The sequence below is a fragment of the Oncorhynchus keta genome, chromosome 27 (assembly GCF_023373465.1).
Source record: "Oncorhynchus keta strain PuntledgeMale-10-30-2019 chromosome 27, Oket_V2, whole genome shotgun sequence".
Classification (NCBI taxonomy): Eukaryota; Metazoa; Chordata; class Actinopteri; order Salmoniformes; family Salmonidae; genus Oncorhynchus; species Oncorhynchus keta.
This window is the reverse complement of record NC_068447.1, coordinates 47,600,669-47,616,843: the sequence shown is the minus strand read 5'-3', so window position 1 is coordinate 47,616,843 and position 16,175 is coordinate 47,600,669. Positions and strand designations below refer to the sequence as shown.

General features: G+C 42.2%; 1 protein-coding gene across 1 annotated transcript in view; it reads left to right on the top strand.

Moving 5' to 3' along the window:
- LOC118360221 (protein kinase C zeta type) overlaps positions 1–16,175 on the top strand; it is a 167,805-nt gene that overhangs the window by 83,440 nt on the left and 68,190 nt on the right. The window contains 1 exon segment of the mRNA XM_035739493.2: positions 14,695–14,780. Coding sequence (XP_035595386.2) covers positions 14,695–14,780 — 86 coding nt within the window.

Below are 16,175 nucleotides of genomic sequence, written 5' to 3'. Positions count from 1 at the left end.
TTCATCTCCAGATAGCTAGGTTGGACAACCACATATCACAGGCTTAGTCAGTACATTCATCTCCAGATAGCTAGGTGGGACAACCACATATCACATGTCATAGTCAGTACATTCATCTCCAGATAGCTAGGTGGGACAACCACATGTCACAGTCATAGTCAGTACATTCATCTCCAGATAGCTAGGTGGGACAACCACATGTCACAGTCATAGTCATTACATTCATCTCCAGATAGCTAGGTGGGACAACCACATATCACAGGCTTAGTCAGTACATTCATCTCCAGATAGCTAGGTTGGACAACCACGTATCACAGGCTTAGTCAGTGCATTCTCCAGATAGCTAGGTTGGACAACCACATGTCACAGTCATAGTCAGTACATTCATCTCCAGATAGCTAGGTTGGACAACCACATATCACAGGCTTAGTCAGTACATTCATCTCCAGATAGCTAGGTGGGACAACCACATGTCATAGTCAGTACATTCATCTCCAGATAGCTAGGTGGGACAACCACATGTCATAGTCATTACATTCATCTCCAGATAGCTAGGTGGGACAACCACATATCACATGTCATAGTCATTACATTCATCTCCAGATAGCTAGGTGGGACAACCACATATCACAGGCTTAGTCAGTACATTCATCTCCAGATAGCTAGGTGGGACAACCACATGTCATAGTCAGTACATTCATCTCCAGATAGCTAGGTTGGATAACCACATGTCACAGTCATAGTCAGTACATTCATCTCCAGATAGGTAGGTTGGACAACCACATATCACAGGCTTAGTCAGTGCATTCATCTCCAGATAGCTAGGTGGGACAACCACATGTCATAGTCAGTACATTCATCTCCAGATAGCTAGGTTGGACAACCACATATCACAGGCTTAGTCAGTACATTCATCTCCAGATAGCTAGGTGGGACAACCACATATCACAGGCTTAGTCAGTACATTCATCTCCAGATAGCTAGGTTGGACAACCACATATCACAGGCTTAGTCAGTACATTCATCTCCAGATAGCTAGGTTGGACAACCACATATCACAGGCTTAGTCAGTACATTCATCTCCAGATAGCTAGGTGGGACAACCACATATAACAGGCATAGAAAGTACATGTTTCCTTTATATCGTAGCTGTCAGTAGAGTCAGAGCTAGAGGGGGGGGTTTAAGTGCAAGTGCTGGTTATGATTTAAGATACTGTTTGAAAAGGTAGGGTTTCAGATGTTTTCGGAAGATGGGCAGGGACTCATGTGGTTGGGGCTGAGTGACCAAGTGTTTTGGGGTAAAAGGGATGGTTGTGTGTGTTCTTTTTTTATAGAGGTATGCGTAACTAGTGTATGTTGGGTGAGTTACTTGTGGCGTTAGATGGTATTCTGTGTACAGATCTATGTCTAGATTCATGTCTTCGTGAGCCTATTCTTAGGGCAGGAAAATATACAGCTGCATTGTATCATGTTAGAACACACATCACTAGCAGTATTGGGGAGTAGTGAGCTACATGTAGTTCAGCTAGTAGTTTAACTCCATTTTGCGGTAGCTTAGTGGTAGTTGAACTATATTCAAATCTCGGTAGTGTTTTCAGTAGTTAATGACCTTTTTGCCATGCAGCTTACAACTGGAACTATACACTACTGTTTTAGCTCAAATAAAATCTGGGTAAAGTAGGTAATCCTTTTCTTTCTTTTCGGCATCACACCTAACTAATTCTCACTTCAAACATTTGTTTTTGTGTTTAATAGGCAAATTACACATTCTGTAAACATATGACCCCAATTGCCATTGCAATTTGTAGCCATGTCAGATTTCCATATGATAAGTTTTCTAATTAAACTATATTTTTCCTTGGGTAGCTTTAGTGTAGTTTAACTTCTTCCAGTGTAAACTAATTGGTAGCTTGGTAAACTATATTTTCAGAGTAGCTTCCCAAACACTGATTACTGTATGTCTGCACACTGCATGTTAATGTGTTCTTTCTACATATAGAAGAGGGTCTGTAGCCTGGGGTGGTCTCAGTCGCTGCCAATGGAGGGGGGAAAAATGACACTGCAGCATGGGTTCGAACCACGAGATCCACTGCTATTTCAGCACACACGCTACCGTTCTACCGTTTCTGTCAATATTCTATCCAATAAACAAAAAATATATATTTATTTGATTTGTAAGTCGCTCTGGATAAGAGCGTCTGCTAAATGACTTAAATGTAAATGTAAGAGGGTCTGGCAAATACAGTAAGTGGGATTTAGCTGTCTGGTCTGGCCTGGTCTGGCCTGGTCTGGTCTGGCCTGACGGGTGGGGGCTAAGTGGTGAGGTTGTGAAACAGTCACATTGGTGATGATGATAACACACCCCTCGACACTCGCAAGGCAGTGTCAATGATGACTAGTAGCAGGGCTAGTTTAATCCAGGACAGTCATTATTACATAAAACACCGCAGCAGCACCCCCTGTAAGGCAAGACAAAGGCACCCAGATAATTGGGAACTAGTGTCACATGCTGTTGCGGAATTGGAGAGACGGAGGGAAAGCGAGGACGATAGATCGAGAGAGGAAAAAATGGATGGAAAGTATAATGATGAGAGATTGGACGATAAAATGGAGGGGAAGAGCATGAGAGAGTGTGTGGTAAGGGGAATAGAAAAATAAGTTAAATCAGACATGCCTTCAAGGAGCCCTTAGATTCCCTTCATCAAAGGAAGTGGAGATCGAGGATGGCATTTTGATGATGAGTGTACGGGGGGGGGTAGTTCACATTCATGGTAGTTCACATTCACCATTAAGCATCGAACGGAAGAACATGGATTGAAAGAGGGAAGGTGCTACCTGAACTTGTCCAAAAATAAATGATTGTTTTCATTTTTCATTGCTAAACGTGTTGCTAGAGTGTGCCCTAATGAATACAACCCTTGTAATGGGATGCAGTTATTATCGTATGTGTCCACTGTATCACAATGTGTGTTTTTGGTACAGCACACCCTGCAACATGCCATTTCAGTATTGTTCTTCTTTCTTTTTTAAAAACTTTTGTTTATTTAGTCAATATTTTCTTAACTCTATTTCTTGAACTGCATTGTTGGTTAAGGACTTGTAAGTCAACATTTCACGGTAAGGTGAGAATACCTGTTGTATTCGGCGCATGTGACAAATACCATTTGATTTCATTTCATTTGTAATATTTCATCTGCCAGTGAAGCCATAGTAAGGGCATAACAAAGTGGTTTGGGTTGCTAAAGCTGCTGATTCTGTTAGAATGGGTACCAGTCTGGTTTTGCTCTCTTGCCAACTCCTTATGGAATTGTCATGCTAAACGTGTTTGGTGTGACATTGAGTGAAAAGGAGTAGGCACAAACAGTTCTGGGAACAGGCTTTGATACTATCACGAACTTACAATCAATCAATCCAATTCATTTGTATAGTACTTATTTTGAGTGGATCCATATGGGGTGTTGGGACAGATGGATGGAATCCCATTACCATAGTGTCGTCTTAGCAACAGCATCTTAGAGCTGCTGACTCATTGGCTCATAGCAGTGTGTTGACTGCAGTTCAGGATATCCCACTCACTGTCCCCTTTGGACATGCTGAAATCGCACAGCCCTGAAAGACGATTTCTTTTCAAAGTTTACTGCTAACTTTTCTACTTCTCTTATCTTCCGCACAGATAGTTAAGTTGAAATTAATTTAACAACCGTTGAATTAAGAACATTCTTTGTCACGCTATAACATGGAGTGCTAAATGTATCTGAGTGGCTTTGGGGCTATTGGATACACTACATATATTCTTTGTCTGTACATGGCTTATAATATCTCTGTCTCCCATGAAGATGTTCAAATGGGGACGGTCCCCAGTTTATAAGTATGGGCTGTACTGTATATGGGCTGGGCACTCGTTGAAATGTTTATTCTTTAGCGTGCTGTGTAGTCTGTCTACTTTTTAAATGTATTTTATTTAACCTTTATTTATTCAGGCTTTTCTCATTGGGAGAACTTTTCTCACCAGAGACCTGGTCCAATAGCAGCTGGTCCAATAGCAGCTGGTCCAATAGCAGCTGGTCCAATAGAAGCTGGTCCAATAGAAGCTGGTCCAATAGCAGCTGGTCCAATAGCAGCTGGTCCAATAGCAGCTGGTCCAATAGCAGCTGGAGGAACAACCTTTCAGACAAAATAACTTAAATACACTAACAACATTAAACAAAACTATAAACACACATACAGTTCACATACTTTACTAAAAAACAGCTGTCCTAAAGACAATTACACTCTTCTATGACATATACATTGATCAAGTGTTTAAACTCCACCAACAAAACTATTATCATCAAAATTTTAAATGTTCAGGAGAGAATTCCAGGACCACGGAGCTGAGTAACTAAAACTATTTCTACCATGTCCTGTTGTAATTTTTGGTACTGTTAGAAGCAAATCAGAATGGGACCGTAATTGATATTTATTTACCGACCTGACTAAAAAAGAACAGAGATAAAATGGCATTTTACCCAATATGGCCTTATAAATCGGTGTATACCAGTGTTTAAACATACGCAAGGTCAATGACGACCAGTCAACAGCGCTGTTGACATCACAATGATGTGTTAGACATTTCTGATTTGTAATGAACCTGAGGGCCGCATGATATACTGAATCAAGTGCTCTCAGGGTAGTGGTTGAGGCCTGCATATACAGTTGAAGTCGGACGTTTACACACACCTTAGCCAAATACATTTAAACTCAGTTTTACACAATTCCTGACATTTAATCCTAGTAAAAATTCCCTCTATTAGATCAGTTAGGATCACCACTTTATTTTAAGAATGTGAAATGTCAGAATAATAGTAGAGAGAATTATTTATTTCAGCTTTCATTTCTTTCAACACATTCCTAGTGGGTCAGAAGATTACATACACTCAATTTATATTTGGTAGCATTGCCTTTAAATTGTTGAAATGGGTCAAATGTTTCGGGTAGCCTTCCACAAGCTTACCACAATAAGTTGGGTGAATTTTCGCCCATTCCTCCTGACAGAGCTGGTGTAACTGAGTCAGGTTTGTAGGCCTCCTTGCTCACACACATTTTTTTCATTTTTGCCCACACATTTTCTATAGGATTGAGGTCAGGGCTTTGTGATGGCCACTCCAATACCTTGACTTTATTGTCCTTAAGCCATTTTGCCACAACTTTGGAAGTATTCTTGTGGTCATTGTCCATCTGGAAGACCCATTTACGACCAAGCTTTAACTTCCTGACTGATGTCTTGAGATATTGCTTCAATATATCCACATAATTTTCCAACCTCATGAGCCATCTATTTTGTGAAGTACACCAGTCCCTTTGAAGCACCCCCACAACATGATGCTGCCACCCCCGTGCTTCACGGTTGGGATGTTGTTCTTCAGCTTGCATGCCTCCACATTTTTCCTCCAAACATAACGATGGTCATTATGGCCAAACAGTTCGATTTTTGTTTCATCAGACCAGAGGACATTTCTCCCCAAAGTACGATCTTTGTCCCCATGTGCAGTTGCAAACCGTAGTCTAGCTTTTTTTAAGGCGGTTTTGGAGCAGTAGCTTCTTCCTTGCTGAGCGGCCTTTCAGGTTATGTCGATATAGGGCTCGTTTTACTGTGGATATAGATACTTTTGTACCTGTTTCCCCCAGCATCTTCACAAGGTCCTTTGTTGTGGTACCTTCAGGCGTTTGGGAAATTGCACCCAAGGATGAACCAGACTTGTGGAGGTCTACAATTTTTCTGAGGCTGATTTCTTTAGATTTTTCCATGTCAAGCAAAGAGGCACTGAGTTTGAAGGTAGGCCTTGAAATACATCCACAGGTACACCTCCAACTGACTCCAATGATGTCAATTAGCTTATCAGAAGCTTCTAAAGCCATCATTTTCTGGATTTTCCAAGCAGTTTAAAGGCACAGCCAACTTAGTATGTAACCTTCTGACCCACTGGAAATGTGATACAGTGAATTAGAAGTGAAATAATATGTCTGTAAGCAATTGTTGGAAAAGTGACTTGTGTCATGCACAAAGTAGATGTCCTAACCGACTGGCCAAAACTATAGTTTGTTAACAAGGAATTTGTGGAGTGGTTAAAAAACAAGTTTGAATGACTCCAACCTAAGTGTATGTAAACTTTCGAATTCAACTGTATATAACATCACTAAAATCTAAACCACCGGCAATGTACATCGTACTAGCTCCTTCCTGGCCTCCAAAGAAAAACAAGCCTTATGCCGGTAATTAAAACCTATTTTTAGCTTGAGCGTCCTTATCAAGTTCTCTACATGCACAGTGAAGCTCAGCTTATCACCAACCCACAGACCCAAATATTTGTACACTTTAACTTGCTCTATAGTATATCCAGCCAATGTAGCAATGACATGATTAGTAACATGCCTGTCATTTTGAAATACCATGCATTTTGTTTTATAAACATTTAGAACCAGCTTTAAAACATACAGATTCTGTTATATGATGTTAAATGCTCTTTGGGCATTTTCAAAAGCTAAAGATAAACGACTACCATTTGAATAAAGAACTGTATAATTTGCATAAAAATGAACATCCGCTGGTTCAGTAAGATCCCCAATGTTGTTGATATACAAAATTAACAACAGTGGGCCCAATATAGAACCTTGCGGGACACCTGAGCACACCTCCATGGACTCAGATTTACAACCATCCGCCATTACACATTGTGTACATTTTGATAGGTAATTTACAAACCAATCTAGAGTATGACCAGTAATTCCACAACATTTTAACCTTTGCACTAACACCAGCATGGTCCGCGGTGTCAAAAGCCTTTCGACAAATCAATAAAGACAGACACACAATGTAACTTGTTGTCAAGAGCACAGTGGATGTCATTTAAAACATTCAATGTTGCTGAAACAGTGATGTGGCCAGCCCTAAAACCTGATTGCATTCCATTTAAGATGTTGTTTTCTTGAAAGTAGACCTTTAGCTGCCTACTAACTAAGGACTCCAGTACCTTTGACAGTACAGATGATTTTGATATTGGTTGATAGTTGTCAAGTAGTGAAGGATCTCCACCGTTCAGGAGAGGCAGTACAAAAACAGATTTCCATAACTGGGGGATTTCCTGAACATCAGGCGTGAGGTTAAAAATACATGTTAAGTTGGGAGAAATGATGTCTCCAGCTAGGTGTAGGAAGTGGGGGTCTAGTTCACCAGGGCCAGGGGATTTTTTTTACATCAATTTCTTTCAGGGCTTTACACACTTCTGAAACAGAGAAGGATGAAAAGGAGAACCTGGCGAGTGAGTGCACAGGGGTGTCAGGTAAATTCATAAGGGGCTCAATTATACCTTTTGACCTTTTCAAATAAACTGCCTGCATCTAAAAATAGCTGATTCTGCTGATTCTGAAATGCTTTAAGAACGGATTGCATTCTATTGTGAGGTACTAGCTAGTTGCCTATAATTCCTTTTTAGTTTTTATTGGCTATTCAAAAAGGCAACAATTATTTATTTAATTATACTGTTTTTGTAAGTGACCCACATGTGGAAAGCCCCAACATCTTTGAGTGCACTCTTTGAAAGGGGGGAGGGAGGGTGCTGGTAGAGTTTATCATCTTCCTGCTAGTGGGATCAGGAACAATGTCTGGAAGTGAGTCTAGCCCCTGTAAATGTCCTGTCCTTGAGCCACTGGAACAACTGCCACCACCTCTAGGGAGCAGCTGCCTGCTTTGTTCTCTCCTACTTTAGTAGAGCATATGAACACCTTTAGACCTACATGGCCTGGGTATAACAACTCTTTCAACATGGCTGGATTCTTCCCACTGCCATACACTTGTGCAGGTGCAGTACTTTTTTACTTGTCTGGCTGATCTCTGTTTTTTCTCTACCACACCAACGCTCTCTTTCTTTCTCTCTCTCTCTCTCAATGTTTCTCTCCTCTCTTCCGATCTCTCTCCTTGCACATCTTCCTCACTCGTCTGAAAATGGGGCGATGCAACACTAGTCTGTCTGTGTCTCAGAGGAATATGTCTGTTAGCCCAGAGGAAGTGTGTGTGTGTGTGTGGGGGGTCTCCTCAACTGTTTTCATGGGGCAAACAAGGAAAAAGGTCTCAGATAATAAACAATAACCTTTTTTTAATTGACTAGCGTGGCTAGCTAACTGTGGCTAATGTAATGTAATTTCCTTTGCCACAGCGAAGATGAAAAGATAATCAACATTCAGAAAACAATTGTGGTCGAGACAGAATCCGGCAGGCCCGCTAATGAGCCCACTTAAAGTCAGTAAGCAAGATAATATAATTGTATCCCTAATAATGGTACTATCGAATGACTCAGGCATTCTATTCTTTCTGACATTGCCGAAGAATGATCAGAAATGACCTCACTAATGATCGACAATGACAATTTACCTTGCTCCTCTGCTGTCTCATCACCGGGACAGTCTCTGCATACAGACACCTTCTTACTGGCCTGCTACGCTAGACGCATCACTTTTGCAGACTGAGATGCTCTTATTCATTTAAATGAAATCTGAGCAAAAGCATCCCCTGGCTCCACTGTTTTCAACATTTTGCCGCACAGCCCCTTCTGGACAGCAAAAGGGTGACTCTGCTCATGCCGGCAAAAAGTTACACACATAGCAGGTAAAAACCTACCCGACACCCCATATGCAGCTCCTATTTAGCCATGTCCTCGTGTATACAGGACACTATATGCAGAATATGCAGTAGTGAACCTTTCTGACAGCCAAAACAAACTCACAAACTTCCTAGTTTACCTGCTTAATGCTATAGGCGTGGTGTAATGTTAGCCGGCACCAGCGACACTCTCTGTGACTCGAGTCTTGTTTATCGTGTTCACACAGTCCACCCTCATCCTTTAGACAAGTGTTACTGTTGATACAAGCCCCTCGCGGCGCGAGGTCAGGAGTACTGTCACTCCAGCAGGCTGGTTATAAAGGCTGTATCACATTAGATTTGACTGGGTAACTTCGTGCTTACACACACAGACACACGCTCTTTGTTTGGGAGTCCATTTGACTAAAGGGACTGTATTTCTAAGTCTTCAAAAAAAACTGAGGGACAGTTTAAATTAATGAAATGATTAGCAAAATGCACCTATGATCAACAACCAATTTGACACATCTTGAATCATTTTTTAAAGAATAATGGACAAATGTTGCACAATCCAGGTGTGGAAAGCTCTTAGACTTACCCAGAAAGACTCCCAGCTGTAATCACTTCCAAAGGTGATTCTAACATGACTCAGTGGGTTGAATACTTTATTATTTCGATATTTCTCTATTTCATTTTCAATACATTTGCAAGAATGTCTAAGCGTTTTCACTTTGTCATTTCGGGGTATTGTGTGTAGATGGGTGAGAAAATCTACATTTGAATCCATTTTGAATTCAACGTGGAATAAGTCAAATGGCAAGAATACCTTCTGAAGGCACTGTACATCCTAGTACCTGTTCCCTATTGTGCAGTGTCATGGCTTCTGTTTTGCTGATGTGGGAAAAACCTACTTGATTGAATATACAGTGGGGTCCGAAACGATTGACACCCTTCATAAAGATGAGCAATAATGACTGTGTAAAATAAACAATTCAAACACTGAGCTATAAAGTATGCAAAAAAAAGGGGGAAAATCTATATTTTTATACTAATACAATTTATTTTAATTTTTTTTTAAACTAGGGGTCACAATGATTGACCCTCCTAAATATTCTTATAAATAAGTAGTCAAAAGTTTAGTATTTGATCCCATATTCCTAGCATGCAATGATTACATCAAGCTTGTGACTCCCATGAGGCTGAAAGAAAATGTTATTAATTTCCTGTCATAAATGTAAAAAAAAATGGGCTTATGACATGTTTATATGCTATCCGGGGGGCCCGATCTCTGGGGGGACCACCGCCCTCAAAGGATTGTCGGCTGCGGGGGTGTGCTACGCCAGTGAAAATGACACAATACATTATTTACCATTTCATTTCTGTTGGGCACAAAATAATCTGAAACGCAACCAAAATGAACTGAAAATGCATCCAACAAGTTTGTAGAGTCACAAGCTTGATGTAGTCATTGCATGCTAGGAATATGGGACCAAATTCCTCTACCACCTGCATCCATCAACTACTCAACAGATTGTAACAACACATTTTATGGAATTGCATCATGAGACTCGGAGTCAAGTAGACCTACTGCAGTGTACCAGAAAGAGTGTGACAGGAAAAGAGAGGGGATCTTATGCCCATATCGAGCTGAGTCAGAGGACCTGAGTCAGCCAAACTGCTAGCGTCAGACATGTGGCTGCCGCCCACCTGTAATGTGGCAGGTAGTTCACTAGCCGACGCCCACACGCACCCTCGAATAGCGGGAAAATGATTGGCTCATTTTTGCTTCTCCACAGTGGCATGTTGTCGTGCCCCCATTCTACTGATGTGGAGGAAGGAAAAGAGGGAAGACGGAGTATCTATGGAAACACAGCGAGCTTGTTGATTTGTGGCAGATTTGGTGCGTTCCCTCTGGGTGCCTGGAGTTGCAACAGCATTAGACAGAGAATCTGAAGAGGAGTGTCGCTAAAAAGAGTGATCTATTTCTCTGTCTTTATACACACAGGACAGATGTTGAGAAAATACCTCGTTAGCAATGGGTGCCGCCACAATATTGCAGCGAGAACCCGCAGCCATTGATCGGAGGAGATGTCATCAGAGACATTCATTGAGATGATAAGGTCTGTTTGGCTGAATACAACTGTTCACAACAGACACCATCCAAACAGTACATCTGGAAGAAAGGCCCTGGTTGTGTCCAAAATGGTACACTATTCATTTTATGGGCCCTGGTCAAAGGCAGTGCACTATATACAGAGCCTTCAGGAAGTATTCACACCCCTGGACTTTTTTCTACATTGTGTTGTGTTACAGCCTGAATTTAACATGGATTACATTTATATTTCTGTCACTGGCCTACACACTACACAATGGCCCCATAATGTCAAAGTGGAATTATGTTTTTCAAAAATTTTACAAATGAGGTGAAAATGAAAAGCTGAAATGTCTTGAGTCATTAAATGTTTTACCCGTTTGTTATGGCAAACCAAAATAAGTTCAGGAGTAAAAATCTGCACAATCGCACAATAAATTGCATGGACTCACTTTGTATGCAATAATAGTGTTTAACCTATTTTTGAAAGCCTACGTTATCTCTGTACCCCACACATACAATCTGTACAGTCCGTCAGTTGAGCAGTGAATTTCAAACACGGATTCAATCACAAAGAGCAGGGATGTTTTCCAATGTCTCGCAAAGATGGGTACGTATTGGTAGATCTTTTTTTTTTTTTTTTTAAAGCAAACGTTTAATGTCCCTTTGAGCATGGTGAAGTTATTACTTACACTTTGGATGGTGTATCAATACACCCAGTCACTACGAAAATACAGGCGTCCTTCCTAACTCGGTTGCCGGGGAGGAAGGAAACCGCACAGGGATTTCACAATGAGGCCAATGGTGACTTTAAAACAGTTTGAGTTTAATGGATGTGAAATTAGAAAACTGAGGGTGGATCAACAACATTGTAGTTACTCCACAATACTAACCTAAATGACAGAGTGAAAAGAATGAAGCCTGTATAGAATACAACATTTTCCAAAACATGCATCTTGTTTGCAAAAAGGCAATAATACTGCAAAAAATGTGGCAAAGAAATTCACTTTATGTCCTGAATACAAAGTGTTATGTTTGGAGCAAATCCAACACAACACCATACTGAGTACCACTTTTCATATTTGCAAGCATGGTGGTGGCTGCATCATGTTATGGGAATGCTTGTCATCAGCAAAAACTATGGAGTTTTCTTAGGATAAAAATGAAAGGTATAGCTCTAAGCACAGGCAAAATCCTAGTTTCTGCTACCCAACTGACACCGGAAGACAAATTCACCTTTCAACAGGACAATTAACTAAAACACAAGGCCAAATATAAACTGAAGTTGCTTACCAAGACAACATTGAATGTTTCTGAGTGGCCTAGTTACAGTTGTGACCTAAATCGGTTTGAAAATATATGTCAAGACCTGAAAATGGCTGTCTAGCAATGATCAACAAACAACGCGACAGCTTGAAGAATTTTAACGAGTAATGTGCAGATATTGTACATCCAGGTGTGCAGCGGTCTTAGAGACTTACCCAGAACTCATACTCTTACCCAGAACCCATACTCACATCTGTAATCACTGCCAAAGCTGATTTTAACATTTTAAAACTTTTTTTATTTACATTTATTTTATTTTAAATTTAACCTTTATTTAACTAGGCAAGTCAGTTGAGAACAAATTCTTATTTTCAATGACGGCCTAGGAACAGTGGGTTAACTGCCGGTTCAGGGGCAGATGTAGAGAATAGGTTGCCGTTTTGGACGTAGTCCTCTCCATGAAGTCTACAGTACTTTCAACCTCTGCAACAGGGATATGTAGCTATTCCAGGTATCCCCCCCGTTTGTTTTCTCTCTTTCTTTATGCCGTTTGTTCCTCTCCTTAATCCTCATCCAGTTGTTCAAATGGCCTTAAGTGTCTCGTCTAGTACTTTAATCCCCTTCGCTATTATGCCTGATTGGCTGTAGCTAGCTGCTCAGAGAGACAGAGCGAGACAAAGCTGAGAGAGTGCACCGAAGGAATACAGAGTTGCTGTACATAAAGTTTAGGGAGCAAGGGAAGGCAAAGTACATGACATTTGAAACAGCCACAGACTGGCTTGCTGAATGACTGACTGAATGGCTAACTGACTGGTTGACTGAATGGTTGCATCCAACTGGAGGTAAACCCGTAGAAACAGATCAGAGGCATCAACATCTCCGTTTGCGCAACCACCGATCATGATGTCGTTATACGAGTTGTTTTCGGAGCGGTGTGCTTTGATGGACATTTTGTTCGTAGGCATGCCCATGGTACGCTAACCACAGCTAGCATCTGGCGAGGTCGGCGTTGCCATGGCAACAGAGGCAAAGGGAGCGTAGGATGCTTTCTGCCGCACCCATCCAGCGAACCAGTAAGGATGCATGTTGAGACTAGACGAGGGAGGGAGGGAGGGAGGGAGGGAGGGAGGGAGGGAGGGAGAAGGAGAGTGTGCTTGTTAATGTGTGTGTGAGAGGGAGAGCAAGAAACCCGTATTAGTATGATTCCCCCAAACAGATTAGTATACCCAATTCAGCTCATGCTGGGATATGACTTCAGGGAAACTGTCAACACATGCAACCTGTCAATTTCATGTAACAACATCCTGTTGCTGGAAATGAGTGTCACAGTGAATCATATTTGACATCCTCATTATGTCTGACAGCATTGTCATCATCATTTATAGTTGGATTAGCTATTCTCAGCTCGGCAGTTGTTGAATTGTAGCCACAGTATAGAACATTCCAGTATACATTGCATTTCATCACATTATTTGATCACATCTATTTATACGCCTTTTAATCATCTTAACGTCTCATGGTTGCCAATAAGCAAAAAATATTTGCATTTGATGTTGACGTTTTAAGATGCATCACATTTCTGTGAAGCCTATTATTTAATTAATTTGCCTGGTATTTGTTTAAGGAGAGAGTGAAGCACGCTCCCGTCTTCAATCTATTCCTTTTTAATACAATGCCTGGATCTCAAAATACTATTATGCAGAACAAATTCCACTTAGTCGTATCTTTTGTATATGTATATGTATATGTATATATATATATATGAGTGCTGAGCTAAGAGTGGGAGTGCTGAGCTAAGATCAGTTTAGACTTTTAGATCATAAAGAATGAGGTTAAAAGAACAAAACACTAAATACACCTCCCAGATTATTATCAGTTTATATATATATATATATATATAAACTGATAATAATCAGGGAGGTGTATTTAGTGTTAGGATCCTTGTCCATATTCACAAAGTGTGTCAGAGTAGGAGTGCTGGTCAGGTCCCCTTTGTTCTTTTAACCTCATTCTTTATGATCTAAAAGTCTAAACTGATCTTAGCTCAGCACTCCTACTCGGAGACGCTTGCTACATAATGCTAAATCCTTGAGCTAAGTCTGTTGATACAGTGTTGTTCATTATGCAGTATTATACACTGTATTAATAGACAGCTCAGAAGGTATAAATAGCAGCCTGGACCTTTTACATTCCCATCAGGATTCAAGACATTACTGAGAAATTAATAAGACCAGGACCTCAAGGGAGAGAGGAGGGACAGAATGAAGTGTAGGTACAGAGGGACGAAGGAGAGGATGGGAGGGAGAGAGAGAGGGAGGGACAGAATGAAGTGTAGGTACAGAGAGACTAAGGAGAGGATGGGAGAGAGGATGGGAGGGAGGGAGAGAGAGAGGGAGGGACAGAATGAAGTGGGAGAGAGGGAGAGAGGTTGGGAGAGAGGGAGAGAGGAGAAAGTTCAACAGAGGACGGCAGGGGAGAGAGATTTCTCCTCTGTTGGATGGAGAAGGGGGAGGGTAGGATGGATAGAAAGGGAGGGAGGGAGGGAGGAAAGTGCTGAGAGAATGTGTGTGAGCATGCGTGCCTGTCTCTCTTTCTATGACTACTCGCTCGCTCCTGTGTGATTTTGGAGGACCTTGCACTGCTCCATCCACCACTATCTTCTCCATCCCTTTCTCACTCCCTGCCATGCAGCTACTGTACAACCTTTTCCTCTCTCGCCTAGAATCGATCTACCGCCGCGGGGCCAGAAGATGGAGGAAGCTCTACCGAGTCAACGGACACCTCTTCCAGGCCAAGCGCTTTAACAGGGTGAGTATTAGTGTCACATTCCCCCTCCCCGACACACCCCATTCCCCCTCCAGCACTCTACTTCCAGTTTCGAGATCATTTGCACAGTCATTGGTAGGTTTGTCAATAGTGTAATGATTATCAACCTGTTTAACGCTACTATTGAAGATGATGAAATCAAGACCAAAGCATGGATTGCTGTTCTTCTTGACCAAAGCCTGCTTTCAGGGCAAGTAAACTAAAATGTGATTGAGTCATTTGGGTGAACTATCCATTTAATAAAACGGTCACTTAAGAATTTGATGAGAACAGACCTTGTTGGTATTTTTGAACGAAGGTGTGAAAGTGTTAACAATCCTCTACTACTACTACTACTGTACAGAGTAGTTCAGCTAGTACAGTACATTCATTCACAAACACTTAGTGGTTGAATAATACATGACTGATAGTCAAGTCACTGCCACAGCTGTCTGGATATGCATGATTCAAGATGGCTGCTGATGGTGGCCTATTTAACGGGTTGCCTTGTTTTGCCCCGTCAATGGTGTTTGTGGGCGTACCCCAACGACAGAATGGTGTTTGTGGGCGCACCCCAACGACAGAATGGTATTTGTGGGCGCACCCCAACGACAGAATGGTGTTTGTGGGCGTACCCCAACGACAGAATGGTGTTTGTGGGCGCACCCCAACGACAGAATGGTGTTTGTGGGCGTACCCCAACGACAGAATGGTGTTTGTGGGCGCACCCCAATGACAGAATGGTGTTTGTGGGCGCACCTCAACGACAGAATGGTGTTTGTGGGCGCACCCCAACGACAGAATGGTGTTTGTGGGCGCAACCCAACGTCAGAATGGTGTTTGTGGGCGCACCCCAACGACAGAATGGTGTTTGTGGGCGCACCCCAACGACAGAATGGTGTTTGTGGGCGCACCCCAACGACAGAATGGTGTTTGTGGGCGCACCCCAATGACAGAATGGTGTTTGTGGGCGCACCCCAACGACAGAATGGTGTTTGTGGGCGCGCCCCCCCAACGACAGAATGGTGTTTGTGGGCGCGCCCCCCCAACGACAGAATGGTGTTTGTGGGCGCGCCCCCCCAACGACAGAATGGTGTTTGTGGGCGCACCCCAACGACAGAATGGTGTTTGTGGGCGCACCCCAACGACAGAATGGTGTTTGTGGGCGTACCCCAACGACAGAATGGTGTTTGTGGGCGCACCCCAACGACAGAATGGTGTTTGTGGGCGCACCCCAACGACAGAATGGTGTTTGTGGGCGCACCCCAACGACAGAATGGTGTTTGTGGGCGCACCCCAACGACAGAATGGTGTTTGTGGGCGCACCCCAACGACAGAATGGTGTTTGTGGGCGCACCCCAACGACAGAATGGTGTTTGTGGGCGCACCCCAACGACA